The following is a 14,980-nucleotide window of genomic DNA, read 5'->3' on the forward strand; positions in this document are numbered from 1 at the left end:
TTTTTTTTTCTATCATATAATTAAATGAAACCTTCTTATTTGATCTAGTAGGGTCTATGATTCGAGTCATGATTTTTTGCATTACATAAACAAATGAGCCTAGCCCACAATGAAGCACATGTCATCTATCTAGTTATTTTTTAAACCAAAACTTTGTTAGTGTTCTTAGTCTTCAAAAAGCTCTCAAACATTTCCTTCAAATGCATCAAATTAAAATGTCACATTTTATGTCATAGTTATAAAATTCAGTTGATTCTACAAGTCAATTTGATCTGTTTATTTAGAACTTAGCGCGAGTTAGATTTTATTTCAAATTATCTTTTTTTAATCAAAATAATTTTATTTTTTAACATTATTTTAGAGTTTTTTTTAATAAAAAAAAATCATTTTAAGTTGATCAACCGATTCAATGATCGGTTTGGTTGTTATAACCATATTATGTTGGATGCTAGCTCCCTTATCCTCGCAACTTCGACCAACTGCATTTTAAATCTAAATAATGTTATGGATGAATAAAATTAAGGAAGTAGACATCGCCTGTTAACTACTTCAGAAACATTAAAGGCAAACTATGTTTTCAGTCTACCACTGCCCAATTTGAGAAAATCTCACAAAAAAAGGAACTGTTTCATGGAAGAAGTGTTTGGATAATCTAAAAAAAGCAAAAAAGAACGTTAGCGAAACTGAAATCTTAGCCGGCGACCGAAGCTAGAAGGAAGGAAGGGCATCAGTAACATGTGAGAGCTGAAGCATATCTAAACAAACTATGCCGAGGAAGAAGAAAAGGACGTGCATGTCCCCATCTTCCATGCTCCACGCGATCTCCAATCGAAGTTCGTAAGGCCTTCTTGCACAGGAGACTTGTCTCAGTAAAAACAAAAACTTGTGCTGTTATTTCACACACTTTTGACTAAGTTTCGTTTGTTTCTTTTTGGTAAACAGAAAGGGCATTGGAAAGTCTCTCTACTCTCGTTGAAAACTCAAATTGCAAGAAAGAGAGAGAGATGAGCATTTATAGCCAACTTCACCCCCACCTCTCTCCCCTCTCCTACTCCTACCTACTCTCTCTCTAATATTCCAAAAGACAATAAAAAAATTAGTATTAAAGAATCATTGAGGAACCTCTCTGGCTTCATATAGAATATCATTTTTATTTTGGCAGAGAAGCATGCTGCTTTCCATGAAAATTTCTTGACTTTTGTTTGCTTTCTGTCAAAATTAACTCAAATCTACCTCGAAAGATTTCTGGGCTGTTGAGAAAAGAGGTTTTGCAATAATGGGTAATCATTTTACTTGCATGACAAAGAAGGACACTAGAGATAATCATGGATCAAGAAGCAAGAGAATGGGCAGGTCTCAGAGGAAGTTGTTGGCAGAGGAAGAGCTCTTGCATAGACAAGCTTTATCTATGGCACTACAACAGCACCAATTGTCTCAGAGATTTGATGGATCCATGTCCAGGAGGATTGGCTCCACTAGCTCTAGAAGAAGAAATCTCTCTGATCCTTTCTCTAATGGAAAACAGGTTCCTCATTTGGCTTTCTGAAGACATTTATTTGATGCTTTTGCTTTTATAGTTAAGCTGCTTTGTTTCCTTTTTTAATGTAAAATTGCTGAGTTAATTATACTTGGTTCTTTACTTGATTGGATCTGATATGGAAAGTGGATGATGTACCATGATTAATTATGGGCACAGTTGAGAAAAAAGTCTCCTATTATGAGTGCAAGCATCAAGTTTCATTTAAAAAGAGATGAAGGGAAAAGGGATTCTTTTACTTTTTTGTTTGTCTGATTACTTGAAAGTGGAAAAGTATGTTCAGTTAATTCCCTACGCTCTTCAAGATCATTGAATCTTTTTTTAGTTTTAATCAAGTGGTAACGGGGTTACTATGGAAGCAAAAGAGGATCTTAAGGGGCTCACTTTTTCACTTTTTAATAGTTAATGCTAGCTGGAGCTACTGCTCCTTTTCTGGTCCACTCTTAGTTCTAGAGGAGAGAACTTTGAACCAGTCTATCTATGCCCTAAAGCTCTAGTATATTATTGGGAATGGACTAGCCTATGCAACTTACACTAATAGGATTAAATGAGTCTCTAGACGAATCAGACTAGTTGGGAAGTTAAGAGTCGTAACTTGTAATGACAAAGATGAAGGATAAGATGTGGTAATTGCATTAGCCATGAAAAGAAGTGGAAATCATCATGGAAACGTTTGAAGTTCTGAAGGTTGTTGAGACTGTTAAGGTCCTTTTTGAAAATCATACTCGCAGCTCCAACATAGAAAAAAACTGTACTGCAGCTAGTGCTTGCCCTCATAAAAAGTTCTTATTTGTGTAAGAAAGGTAAATGAGTGCCGAGTAAAAGTTGAGTTCCTGTTGAATGGATTTAAAATTTAAATGGCTAGCTTAAACTTCTCCTTTATTATTTGTACAAGACAATAAGTTCATTTGGGTTGTGCATTTTTTATTGAAACGTGGAAAATCTCTATGCAATACATTTTATAATTCCCAGCAGAACATCTGAGATCTATTTTGGGATGCCTAAAGTGTTCTCCTCAGTCTTTTGCTCTTAGTTTCTTTTTTAGATTCTGTTTTCTATTCCATGATTGATTACACAAGTCATATGTCAGAAAATGGTATCCTGATCTGTCATAGTTGATGACCTTCACTTTTCACCTTTTTTCAACTTACAGAATGTTGTCAGATTTTCTTAATTGTGCTGTAAATTCTTTTCAGGTGCCTGACTTTTTGGAGAATATAAACGTAAAGAAGTTTGTTCTGGTGCATGGAGAAGGTTTTGGAGCATGGTGTTGGTACAAAACTATTGCTTTATTAGAGGAAGCAGGATTGTTTCCCATTGCCATAGATCTAACAGGATCAGGCATTGATCTGGCAGATACATCCAGTGTCACAACATTGGCAGAATACTCAAAACCATTGATTAGTTATTTAGAAAACTTGCCTGAGGATGAGCAGGTAAGTGATAAGCATCTTATCCCTTTCATTCCTATTAATTCTCCATGTACTTTGTGAGTATGTACTTTGCAATATTTTTTGATGCACTGTTCATCTGCAGGTTTTTTTGGTTGGCCATAGTAGTGGAGGTGCCTGCGTCTCTTATGCACTTGAGCATTTCCCCAAAAAGATCTCGAAAGCTATTTTTCTCTGTGCTACAATGGTGTCTGATGGTCAGAGGCCTTTTGATGTGTTTGCTGAAGAGGTATAGCATCAAAGCTTACTTGCTTAATCTAGTAAGCTCATTTAAATGCTGATTCAATTAATAAAATCATGATAATTTGCTACCATGCCATGTGCTTCCAGAGCATAGTAAAACAAATTACAATTCTGTTATGCTACTATTGGATTTTGAAGGGGATGGGTTAAAATCATGGTTCAATTCTTATAATAACTGAAGGTAAAAAAAAGTATCTGAATGGGTTCAGATAACTGTATCTGTCTTCAGCTAGAAAAAAAAAAGTGCTTTCTTGATATAGAATGGAGAAATCCAATAGAAATTTGGCTTCATTCTTGAGGTCTACATGACCTCCTTAAGTCACAACTGTAAGGATACCTTCTTTACAGAATTGTTGACTCTTCAAGTTTGTGACCCCTATTATGGAAGAGAAAGTTCGAAGAACTTTCATAAATTATGCTTTGTATGTTGTTTTGTGCAGTTAGATGCCATGCCTTTGACATTTGCAAGCTTCCTCTATTCTGTGATGACCAAGATCCTTACATCTGATGCTTAAACTGCCGTATGATGTTATGCTATCTACCTACTTCTATTTATCCAATTGTCCTATCTCTTATGTCAAAACCCTATCTCAGATAGGAAGCTTCCTGATCTGCTCCTTGAAACTATTCCTAAAACCTTACAGTTGTGGACTAAATAAAGGATGAGATGAGATTGAAAACTCTGAATCAATTCCTCATAGAGCTAAGAGCTTCTATAAAAGACCAGGAATTGTAGTTGTGGTCCAGCTGGAATGCAGTTTGGAAAGGGAAAATTTTGACAAAACCTTTGCCCATCTAGCTATCCCTAGACTCTTACTGTTGCACCAAGCAATGACCTTTTTTAACAGGATTCTGTCGAACAGTTTTTATTGCTTTCAATTCTGAGTTGGATGTTCTAACTAGAGAATCTTATTGCAGCTTGGATCTGCAGAACGTTTTATGCAAGAATCACAGTTTTTGATTTATGGAAATGGTAAAGACAAGCCTCCTACAGCATTCATGTTTGAGAAACAGCAAATGAAAGGTTTATATTTCAACCAATCACCAACAAAGGTATGTTAAAAATCAATCTAATCACATCCTGAAAGTACCAATCTAATCACCAGCAAATGAAAGGTTTTTGTTTTAGAAACTCATTCAAAGTTTGGTACTTTCAGGATGTTGCGTTGGCCATGGTTTCAATGAGACCTATTCCACTTGGTCCCATCATGGAGAAGCTATCATTGTCCCCTGAAAAATATGGAACTGGTCGGCGGTTCTTCATTCAGACACTGGATGATCGTGCTCTTTCACCAGATGTCCAAGAAAAGCTAGTGAGAGACAATCCACCAGAAAGAGTCTTCAAGATTAAAGGAAGTGATCACTGCCCATTCTTTTCAAAGCCTCAGTCCCTGCATAAAATGTTGCTGGAGATTGCTCAAATTCCATAGATTATACTTCAGAAAATTGAGTGTGATTTTTACGAAAGGCAATAGATATGATACAAGTCATGTACAATGTGAAGGTCCGCTATTGTAGTTAACACTTGGGCCGTATGTCTACTGTTATTTATCTCCATTTCAAGAATGTTTATAGGAAGGAAATGTATCAACTTTTTTATTAGACAAATCATTATCGTAATTTATCGTGACTAGATAGTTGGTTCCTCCTCGTGCTTTTGCAAGGCTTGTTATGGTCATTTTACCAGGCTGTGAAGAATTTGGTTTGATCTGCGTCTCCCCATTTTGTTCTTTTGCTGCTGGGTGAAAGAGAACAGACAATACAACGGTTTCCCTCGGTTCTCGTAATATAAATTCTTCTGCGTGGGAGGCAGCAATATCTGTTGTCGAGTGTTGGTAACCAAGACTCAGATGAATGCTTGGGAAGACCTGATGGAAATGAAAACGATCGTAATGTTTCTTTCATACTATCACCACCCACAGTGAGAAAAGCATTTCTATAAAATCTTTAATTTATGTGTGTATAATTGTAAAGGACAATCAAGGAAACAATTTTGCTTCTCTAAATGCTCAATTCTGTTTAGCACGTTGAAATCAGCATACACATCTGACATGCAACATTCTTTCTGGCATCCCAGAGCCCGATTCAGCTGCACCAGCTTTAAATGCAGCTGCCTTCATACGTATAACCTATCTTCGCACAGCAAACAACTAGCACTCTGTCGCATTTAGTAGCATATTTGCAGTTGCAGCAGAAGAAAACGAGCACTGAACCTTGCACAGCTGCTTGAATAGCAGAGAAACCAAAGGCTGTACAAAATGCAGCCCACAAAATTCATCAACTTGACCAACAAGACAGGTTCCGGTATCCAGCCTAATTCATAATCTCTCCAGCTGATAAATACATGGAAATGGAAGATACCTCGCAGTGTGCAGCAAGAATTGAAATCACATGGTTCCTTTAGGCAGGAACAATTCTCACTGGCTTTAATTTGATGACTTCTGAACATGTATCTGAGATCGAAATATCTGACAGAAGTAGCTCCAGCATCATACAGAAACTGCAAACTCCAATACAGCGTATAAGACCATGCAATGAACTGTAACATACTGAAAAGGGTTAAAGCTAGTTCCAGGTGAAGCAAATGGCAATTCTGGATTGCCTGAAAAGTGAGTAATCAGTTTTAATCAATGGAAACAAAGATGGACATTGCATCGTATCAAACATAAAAGCACACACACACACTGACATACAATCACTTGCAAGCTTAAGTGTGCAAAGGTGTTGTTCAGAGGGAATATTAACAGTGTCTCCTGAGATACACACGCAGATAAAGATAAACAATTGCATCCATCATGTAGATTGTTTCATAGTTCCATTCCAGCTGTATGAACAATTGGTTGGGAGCTTTGGATATCAGGGTCCTGGTTATGGTAGTATCTGTCAAAAAACCAATTTAACTCAAAAACTTAAGCTATTAGGTGAGGTCCCAACGAATTATTTATATTATTCTCTAACATACTCCTTCAAGTGAAAGCTCTCTAGGCTTAAAACTTACACATGCTCACACTACCTTGTGCTTAATTTTTATCAAATAAATGAGGATGGTATTCGAACTTGTGACCACTTGGTCATCAAGGCTTTGATACCATGTCAAATAATCAATTCAACCCAGAATCTTAAACTATTAGGTGAGGTTTGAAGATATGATTTATATTATTCTCTAACAATCTCTACATCTACTACAACTCAGACAAATGTGTATCATCACCAAACAACATCAGCACTTTTAACATACTATCACCACTTTATTTGAATGTGTTATGCCAATACTTATCACCATTACGCATGACAATAGATCTTAAAGGAACAAGCAGATTACAGCATGACAAAAAGCTGGATGTTTACAATTATAGTAATCGAGTAAATGAACTAGAGCAAGAGGTCTACACACAAAGAAATCTAATCCCTCATTCCTTATTTAGGAGAGTACAATGCATCTGATTGTCAAAAAACCTGCGACAATCATATTTTTCAGGTTTTCAACATTCAAAATAATTTGTTTTTTGCATGCTGCTACATTGTTAAGTATTGATGACCATTTGGATAAACATCTATACTATGCATGGTCACATCATTCTTCGATGAATAATAAATTTTGATATTTGGCTTTGTTTATTCTCACAGTACAGCAGCTCAGTCCCAAAATATCACCTCTGAAACTGTAAGATCCAGTTAAAAGTTTTGGATTAATGTTTAGATTTTTCCAACCACATTTCACAAAAGTTAAATCATTTGTCTTGATTCTTCCACTCTGTCAAAGATGCAAAACATAGACAAATTGCAAAAGAAAAGGTAGGTCGCCTTCAAATTCTTAAATTGCTGAGCGCTTCTCCCACTTGAAAGTGTGGAGACATCTCATTTGCAAACAATATATAAGCTTATCTTAGATACCCAACATTTCAACTGTGTTACAAAACTACATATTCCCAGCATTTTCATTTTTTGTGTTTCCTTTCTGAGAGAGCATGTGAAAGGGTTCTAATGTGGAAATTGGTGGGTACAATACTAAAATAGTAGTTAATTCATCATCACCATCACCATCACCATCGCCATCATCATCCTGACATGATTAAAATGCTAAATACAAAAGTTATATCTTCTTTCATCATTACTTTTTTACATTTATCTGGGCAAACCATTTCAGTGAACAGTTCAATGCTGTCAAGGTTCTATATATTCAATAAACTTTCGGGTGCATATTGTTCAGAATCCCTCTTTGATTTCCAATACAAATCTAATAGATATCTTCTGTATGATAGCTAAAAAAGAAACATAAAAATGGTATTCATGATGTGGATATAGATACAAGCTTACCAGATTTAACACCAGATGAGTGATTTTAAAAACCTTAAGACTTCTGAACCCATACTTGTTTCTGCAAACACCAAAAAGATAATTCAACTACTAGAAATAATACAACGGGATCACAGTCCATGATGCTTAACACAAATTGTGCACACCTCCTGGGCAGTATAGCCAGCATGACCTCCTTTTTTGGAAAATTTTCCTCCAGTTGCACTCGGGGAGCTATCAAGCATTATATTATGGGCTGTCACTCGACGACCAAAATCTCTACGGGAAACTGGATGAAATCAAATTAAATGAAGTTTAGCTGACGCCAATGTGCAACATGTGATCATCAAGCAATGGTTGAAAAGGCTTCTAAAGTTCCACCCCTAGATTTGCCAACCCTAGATATACAAATTAAAAAGAAAAAGAGTAATCCAGACTTGTAAATTTTACAAAAAGAAATTCTAATACATGTGCTAGTGCATGGCATATCCCACAGGTTCTGGGAGAACAAGAGCATTGTTAATTATTGTAATGTACCTACTAAAAGTAGGCTGAAAGCACCATACACACTGATAGATACAACATTGCATGTGACTTGTTGATATCATGTCCAACAAGAATCTTGTTCTATTTAACTGGCCAACATGGATCTGAATTTCCATGATTAGTTAAAAGTATGAGAATAAGTTTTGAAAGCGCCGAGCACTCCACTTAGATTTTTTATAGGAAAACTAACCATTCTCTGCAGAAGAATTATTGCTTCCACTTGGTGACCCTGCTGATCCCTGATTATGGTCCCTATATTGCGTGCCATCTTTTACTTCTCCATGGGTTTCTGGAAAAATAGACAAAAGTTAGCTACGTACCCCCCTGCTAAGAAATTGTAATCAGCTACAATTATATATCCACATTTCATTCAGGACTATACAAAAGAACAATCACAGAAATGGAAAATACCTCGAACAGAATCAGAATGCACTTCAGATTGCAATATAGAGGATGTCAAGTGTTCTGCATTAGCATGTTTACTAGGACAGTTCCGAACAGGAGTCCAAACACCACGACATGGTCTATCCTTATTTCTTGTATGTTTTTCTCGTTTTTCTTGTTTCTCAAAATGAGAGCCAGGATCGTGTTGATCCTTTTTCACAAGCTTATCATATGAACTACTTTTTACATCATTGTCAGACATAGATGCCAGTGGCTCCTTGTAAGGGACATGACCACTCAAACCCACTTGCGTGGTTTTGGGCTGAATTGGTTGCTTGTCATTCTCCACCTCTAGGTTTTGAAATTTCTTCTTGGCTGAGGCAGCTTTTGAAGGTAGAATACTTTTTATCAGCCTCTCACTAGCTTCATGCCTCTGATACTGTTTAGCAGCAGTAGAAACTGAACTTCCAAAATTAGAAGTGAGGCCCAACTGATGCAACGGCCCCTCAGATTCCTGGCAGTAAAATGCATTAGTGCTAGCATCAGGAAAGATGTGACTACTTTTTTTACCAGACTTGTCCATGCTAAGTGGTTTGGTTGTGTGTTAGTGCATGTACACAGGAGCAAGGACAGAAGTCACAAGATGAAGATCGCTAATGAAGTATCAAAAGGGAAAAGAAAAATATACGAAAGATCTTACAAGAGAAATTTCACGCTTTTTTCCATCAAGAAGCAAATTTATTTTCCTTCCAGACTCAGCATCCAAAGAAATTTTAGAAGCAGAACCTTCAACTCCAGAAACTGCATATAGAAAACAAATACAAACCAAAGATCCATAAACTTTCTGCAACTTCTTTCAGACAACGAAGGGATTATATCATTTCCAAGGAAAACAAACAAACATGACAAATAAATACTTCTAAATAGTTGTCAAATGTCACAACGGCAGACACTGAGACATTGGCCTTGATATTGTCACAACAAGAATGAAGTTGTTCAACTTCTTCCATCATGGAGTCACTGCCACATGCATATCAAATTTTCTTTCTTTCTTCTTTTTCTTTTTCTTTTTCTTTTTCTTAAGCTTATTAAAAATAGTTTTAAACCTCAACGTTTCTTTCAGATTCTATATACTTCGGATGACTGCTGAATTATCTTGTTTCCTAATAGATTACATGCTTTCTTTATTTCCCCTTTTCATTTATTGTTTATAATAAAGAGTAGATCTAATTGTTTACATGAAAACTTTTAGGAAAATGACAACCCAGAGAGGGAAAAAAAAAATGCAAAGAAAAACCAGTTCTTAAAAAGTTATTGATATTCATGTCCTGTTGCTGTAGAGTAGAAGTCACTTGCTCCGATCATATTAAGGAAGGACTCTCATGAAAACCATAAGTTTTGTTTAATAATTAATCATGTCCAAAAATCAGTGATTTGCAAAGTTAGGTTCCAAGAATTTCATGTTTTACATGTCTAACACACACATGCCCATGTAACTTCGCTGACAACCATTTTTATAGATTCTCATCAATTTGATATTCAATACTCCAATAACAGCAACATATAATGCACAAAACTTTCAGAAGGATCTCCTTTCAGTTAGGACAAAAAAATGCACTCAAGCAGTGCACGCTATTAGTCATTGAAATACTATCATCAATGCTAAAAACAGAAAAAAAATACATACTGGATTCAACTTCTGATATTTCTTTTCTGCCTGAAGTAGTAGGTAGGCCCTCCTGCTTCCGTGCCATGATGATAATCGACTTGCCCTTCCAATTTGAATTCTTGGTGCTGTCCTTGAGAATATACTATCAAACAGAAAAGAATGTAAAGAGGAAAGAACAAGCAGAATATACTCAATTTAAGGTAAAAATTCTGAGTACTCTCGTTTACACCTCTGTAATAACGAAGGAAATAATAAGAACTTGCATAAGGAATATGTCTTCTTGGACTTAAACTTCAAGATAATCTAATCATTTAATGTTTAAGCCAACAACTAATCCATCAGTTAATTACAGACTAAATCATGACAGGAAAAAAAAGGTACAACAAGCACATTTAATTCCTAAGATTGATAACTTTCGCTTAAAAGAGATTATGGCTATAATTTTGGAAAATACCCTTTTCTTGCCAGAGCCTTGTTTGGCATTACTTGAACCAGAATTGGTAAGAGATGCTGATCCAGCTCTTTTCCTGTTCTTAACAACAGCTGAACCCTACAGAGATGACGAAATCAAATTGTCATGAATGTAGAGTTTGTTAAGATAACATTATTGATGTAGCCGGGCTTGTAGTTTATTAAGATTAGAGGACCCCCACTTCCCCCCTAAAAAAGAACAGCACATTTACCTAAGAGAGAGATAGAGTTTCTTATGAATTGAAATACTAAATTGCCCTTAGAGTTTCTTATGAATTGAAATACTAAATTGCCCTTAGTTCCTTCAAGCATTTATGATCATTTTTTGTAGCTGATAATCAAAACTTAAAATGACAGTTTCAACATTACTAGTATCTTCATTAGATAAATAGAATCTCTCACTAATGGATGCATAGATTGATAGTTGGAAGGGTAGATATTGGTCATAAAATTTTGAATTTGAAAGGCAATTCTTACATAAAGCTAAGTAAGAATATTTGAAAACATGTCTTCCATTTCTGACTTTAATTAGCTATACCATAGATAATTCACAATTCCATTATACTCTTCCCCAGTTTAAAAAAAAATCCATTATACTGAAACTCCAATCACATAATAATAAAAAGAAACATAATGGTCTGTTCAATTACCTCACTTTCTTAACTCATTACATTACCTACTGCACCTAAATCTATCACAGATATATGAAACATAGTCCACATATTAAAGGTAAAAGAAAAACATCAAGCATGCTGGAAAACAATAGCAAATTCTGAAAATGTTTTCTAGTGCAAGAAGCATATATATATATATATATATATATATATATATATATATATATATATAATGAATTGCACAAAATGTAACCAGCAATGCAAGACTGCTGCAAATGGCATGTCAGAAGCATTAAACATTTAATAGCACATAAAGATATGCAACCACATAATGTTTCACAGAATTATACAATTTTCCTACATAGAAAGTAGAAGAAAGTATGAAGTGCACCTGAACACCCTTATCAGCTCGTTTCTTACGAACAAATTCCATCAAGGGTGTAGAAATAGGAGCTCCTTTTACAGCCTCTGTAAAGAAAAGAAAAAACAAATGAGCACAAATTTCTTCAGCTAATAACTTCTCGTGATTAACCAATAGTTAAAGTAATAGAACATTTGACCACAGTAAAGCAAGTGAGCATCATAACTAACCAGATTCCTCTGCTTCTTTTCTTTCTAACTTAATTTCAGCACTAGGAGGATTCCGCGCAGGTTTGGCAATAAGTTTGAGGAACTCCAGATAATCAGGATCTAGTTTCAGAAAGAATTATAATCAAACTAAACATCTATCTGTATGCAAAACTCCTTGCTAGTATGAGTTATTCCTACTTAGAAGCTCAAAATAACAGAATGAGCATCAAAGAAGAGAAAAAGAAAGAGAACCTGTGTAAATAGTCCCTTCACGAGAATCTTTATGAGGGCATGACTTAGGAACATGTTGACAAGGAGCGTACTCAACTATGGCCTTGAACTGAGAACCTTCATCGAAAGCAGAATTTCAATCGTCACATACATACTCCAAATCTTATAGAACTCGGAAACGAGACAATGACATACAATAATAGCACAAGATTAAACACATTAGAACCTATCGAAAATCAAAACACCAAACACCTTATATTTTTTAAAACAGAATAAACATTTTTTTAAGCTTTCTCCAAGGATTAACCTTTCACGATCTATGATGTAGTCCGTTCAAAATAAACAGTCGCAAATCACAAAAGATAGAAAAAAGGCAGGCCAAAAAGTTTCAAGCAATTCATAAGAGATTAGCTACCAAAGTACCTTTCTCATTAACAAATACATGTCCATGAAAGAAGCCCGCAAACTCCAAAACATCTTCTGGATTCTTGAAGTCAATATAAGCTCGAGAATACCTCTGACTCTTGTGGCTGCAAAACATTATTTTTCCAGAAATTCAAATTCCCATATAACCAAAAATCTTTAATTCTCGAAAGGGTCACCATAATAACCAATAAAATGAAGAAAAAATTACAAAACTCCAATACCCATGTTCCATATCCAATTGGGTCATCACAGAATTAAAGAAACTCTCAACAAAAATTGAAAAGTTATCATCTTTTCAAATCCAAACAAAATCTTACCCTCTTTATGTTTTTATTTTTTAATAAAAGAAATAAAAAGAAAGAAGTCAATAAAGGGAAAGGAATAGGGACCTGGAGTTGCCGGGGCGGAAGCGGAACCAATTGTAACGATGGCAGAAAAGATGATCGAATTGAGAGAAGAGATTTGATTGAGAAAGAGAAGGTGGCAAATGCCTTATCACTACTTTGGTTCTTCCTAAAGGTTCCTTCTTCTTTTTCATTATATATATTCTATATCACAATTTTATTGAATATGGAGATCACAATTTCCCCTGTCCTGTATCTTCTTTGTGTATTTTTTTCTTCTTACAGAGATTATGGCTGCCTCATGTCTTCTCTCCAGAGAAAAGAACTTCAAAACTTCGAAGTTACAAATGTCTTTTGTTGTTTATTTATTTTTATTCCAGAAATTTTAAGATGACTTTTTTTTTTTTTATTACAAAGTACAAACCATTGGGTTAAAGGTGAGACTGTCCCTGCACTATTCTTCTTATTCTAATGTCGTCCATATAAACTTTATTTTCTTAATAATACCCTTGGACTTTCTTTCTTTCTTTTCAACAATAAATAGCCATTAACTTAAATATTCTTGGAAAATGAAAAAAATTAATTTCCATATATTTCTTCAATCACCTAGACATTATTAAATGGTCATATGTCAAGTGAATTCAAAAATATTAAATAATATTTGACAATTAATTGACATATATTCTTATGAAATCTTCCATCTAAAACAAATGTTAACATATATATATATTTCAAAAATATTTTTGAAAAAATTTAAAAAAATAAAATTTTTTTACTTCAAATTAATATTTTTTTAATATTTTTTGAATCATTTTAATGCGCTGATTTTAAAAAATAATTTTTTAAAAATAAAAAAAATATTATTTTGATACATTTTTAAGTGAAAAACACTTTAAAAAACAACCACGGTCACACTTTCAAATATGAGAGTGTTTAGAAATGTATTTTTTATACTAGTATATCAAAATAATTTAAAAATAAAAAAATATAATTTTAAATAAAAAAATAAAAAATTAGAAAGACGTTGTGTGTCCTGTGTTAAAATTTCAAAATTAGTTCCCCAATCCTCTATAAATAGAAGCTTCCCCTCACATAAAAGAAAAAGAAAAGGAAAAAGAAAAATGAAGCTCTGAAAAAAAGCTCTAAAGCTTCCAAGCATTCTTTCTTTTGACGCTCGAAGTTTCTTTAAAGCTTTACTGGATAAAGTACACCGCACCTGTACAGTTTGCCTTTAACACTTTGAGGATAAATAAAGCAAATCATCATGTGTTGTCCAAATATTTTTAAAGTGTTTTCATTTTAAAAATAAAATTATGTTGATATTTTTCTTGTTTTTTTTATTTTATTTTGATGTGTTAATATCAAAAATAAAAATATTTAAAAAAATTATTTTAATATATTTTCTAACGAGAAACTATTTTAAAAAATATCTTCCATTGTATTCTCAAATACCTTTGAAATTATATTTTGTGTGCTTGAAAATATGGTAACGCTTATGATTTAAAGTGTTTTTTACTTGGAAATGCATTAAAATAATATTTTTTTTATTTTTTTAAAATTATTTTTGACATCACCACGTCAAAACAATCGAATAACATAAAAAATTATTTTTAAATAAAAAAAATTAAATTAAAAAAAAAAGGATTTTTATAATACATTTTGTATCCATGCATTAATAAAATATCATATTTGTTGTACTTTATATTTTTTTAGTTTTATTTTTTAGGTGCAAATTTATATGTCTACGTTTGGAGGGCAGTCAAAACTGGTTGTTTTTTTAGTATGTTTTATATTAATGTTATTTTTAAAAGTATTTTTTATTTAAAAATATATTTTTAATTTTTAAAATTTATTTTTAATATCAACCTATCATAATGATATAAAAATACTAAAATATAATTTCAAATAAAAAAATAATTTTTTTAAAAAATATTTTCCAATAAAAAAACAAACATGAACGATCTCAAAAACACACTTCATACATCAACATGGTGCATTCGGCAGAATCTAACAAATTCTTTTCGTTGGTGATCCTAAAATTTGAATTTAGAAAGAAAAAAAATTAAAGTTTATTTTCTTAATCATCAAGCTAACTCTTTAGATTTATACTACTGCGATTTATACTACTGCGATGAGAAATTTTCCCATACCTAATATTTTCAAAAAAAGCAGACAATCTAAAATCTTTTTCTGAAAGA

The 14,980-nt window shown here is 33.6% G+C and overlaps 2 protein-coding genes across 6 annotated transcripts; one reads left to right on the forward strand and one right to left on the reverse strand.

Annotated features, from left to right (window-relative positions):
* Positions 1 to 928: 928 nt before the first annotated feature.
* On the forward strand, positions 929 to 4,877 carry LOC7455270 (putative methylesterase 14, chloroplastic). Its single transcript, XM_024591403.2, has 5 exons — positions 929 to 1,525; positions 2,734 to 2,973; positions 3,074 to 3,217; positions 4,150 to 4,284; positions 4,389 to 4,877. Exons 1-5 carry the CDS (start codon positions 1,277 to 1,279, stop codon positions 4,659 to 4,661), a joined length of 1,041 nt encoding a protein of 346 aa, XP_024447171.1. The 5' UTR covers positions 929 to 1,276; the 3' UTR covers positions 4,662 to 4,877.
* A 276-nt stretch (positions 4,878 to 5,153) lies between these two features.
* On the reverse strand, positions 5,154 to 13,150 carry LOC7475778 (regulator of nonsense transcripts UPF3). 5 transcript variants are annotated; one of them, XR_002979349.2, is made up of 14 exons: positions 12,828 to 13,150; positions 12,436 to 12,542; positions 12,034 to 12,129; positions 11,803 to 11,901; positions 11,603 to 11,679; positions 10,581 to 10,676; positions 10,145 to 10,268; positions 9,158 to 9,258; positions 8,485 to 8,971; positions 8,264 to 8,362; positions 7,695 to 7,816; positions 7,549 to 7,609; positions 5,593 to 5,770; positions 5,154 to 5,480 (listed from the first exon to the last, which is right to left on the reverse strand). XR_002979349.2 is itself a non-coding variant. In XM_024591400.2 (13 exons), the coding sequence occupies exons 1-12, from the start codon at positions 12,974 to 12,976 to the stop codon at positions 7,583 to 7,585; spliced, it is 1,584 nt and encodes a 527-aa protein (XP_024447168.2). In that variant the 5' UTR covers positions 12,977 to 13,150; the 3' UTR covers positions 5,154 to 5,731; positions 7,549 to 7,582. The 5 variants fall into 5 exon arrangements, 4 of the variants coding, with proteins under 4 accessions (XP_024447168.2, XP_002325958.3, XP_024447170.2 ...); XM_024591400.2 differs by having other exon boundaries at positions 5,154 to 5,731; XM_002325922.4 differs by having other exon boundaries at positions 5,154 to 5,770.
* Positions 13,151 to 14,980: the final 1,830 nt, after the last annotated feature.

This window comes from Populus trichocarpa, chromosome 19 (assembly GCF_000002775.5).
Source record: "Populus trichocarpa isolate Nisqually-1 chromosome 19, P.trichocarpa_v4.1, whole genome shotgun sequence".
Classification (NCBI taxonomy): domain Eukaryota; kingdom Viridiplantae; phylum Streptophyta; class Magnoliopsida; order Malpighiales; family Salicaceae; genus Populus; species Populus trichocarpa.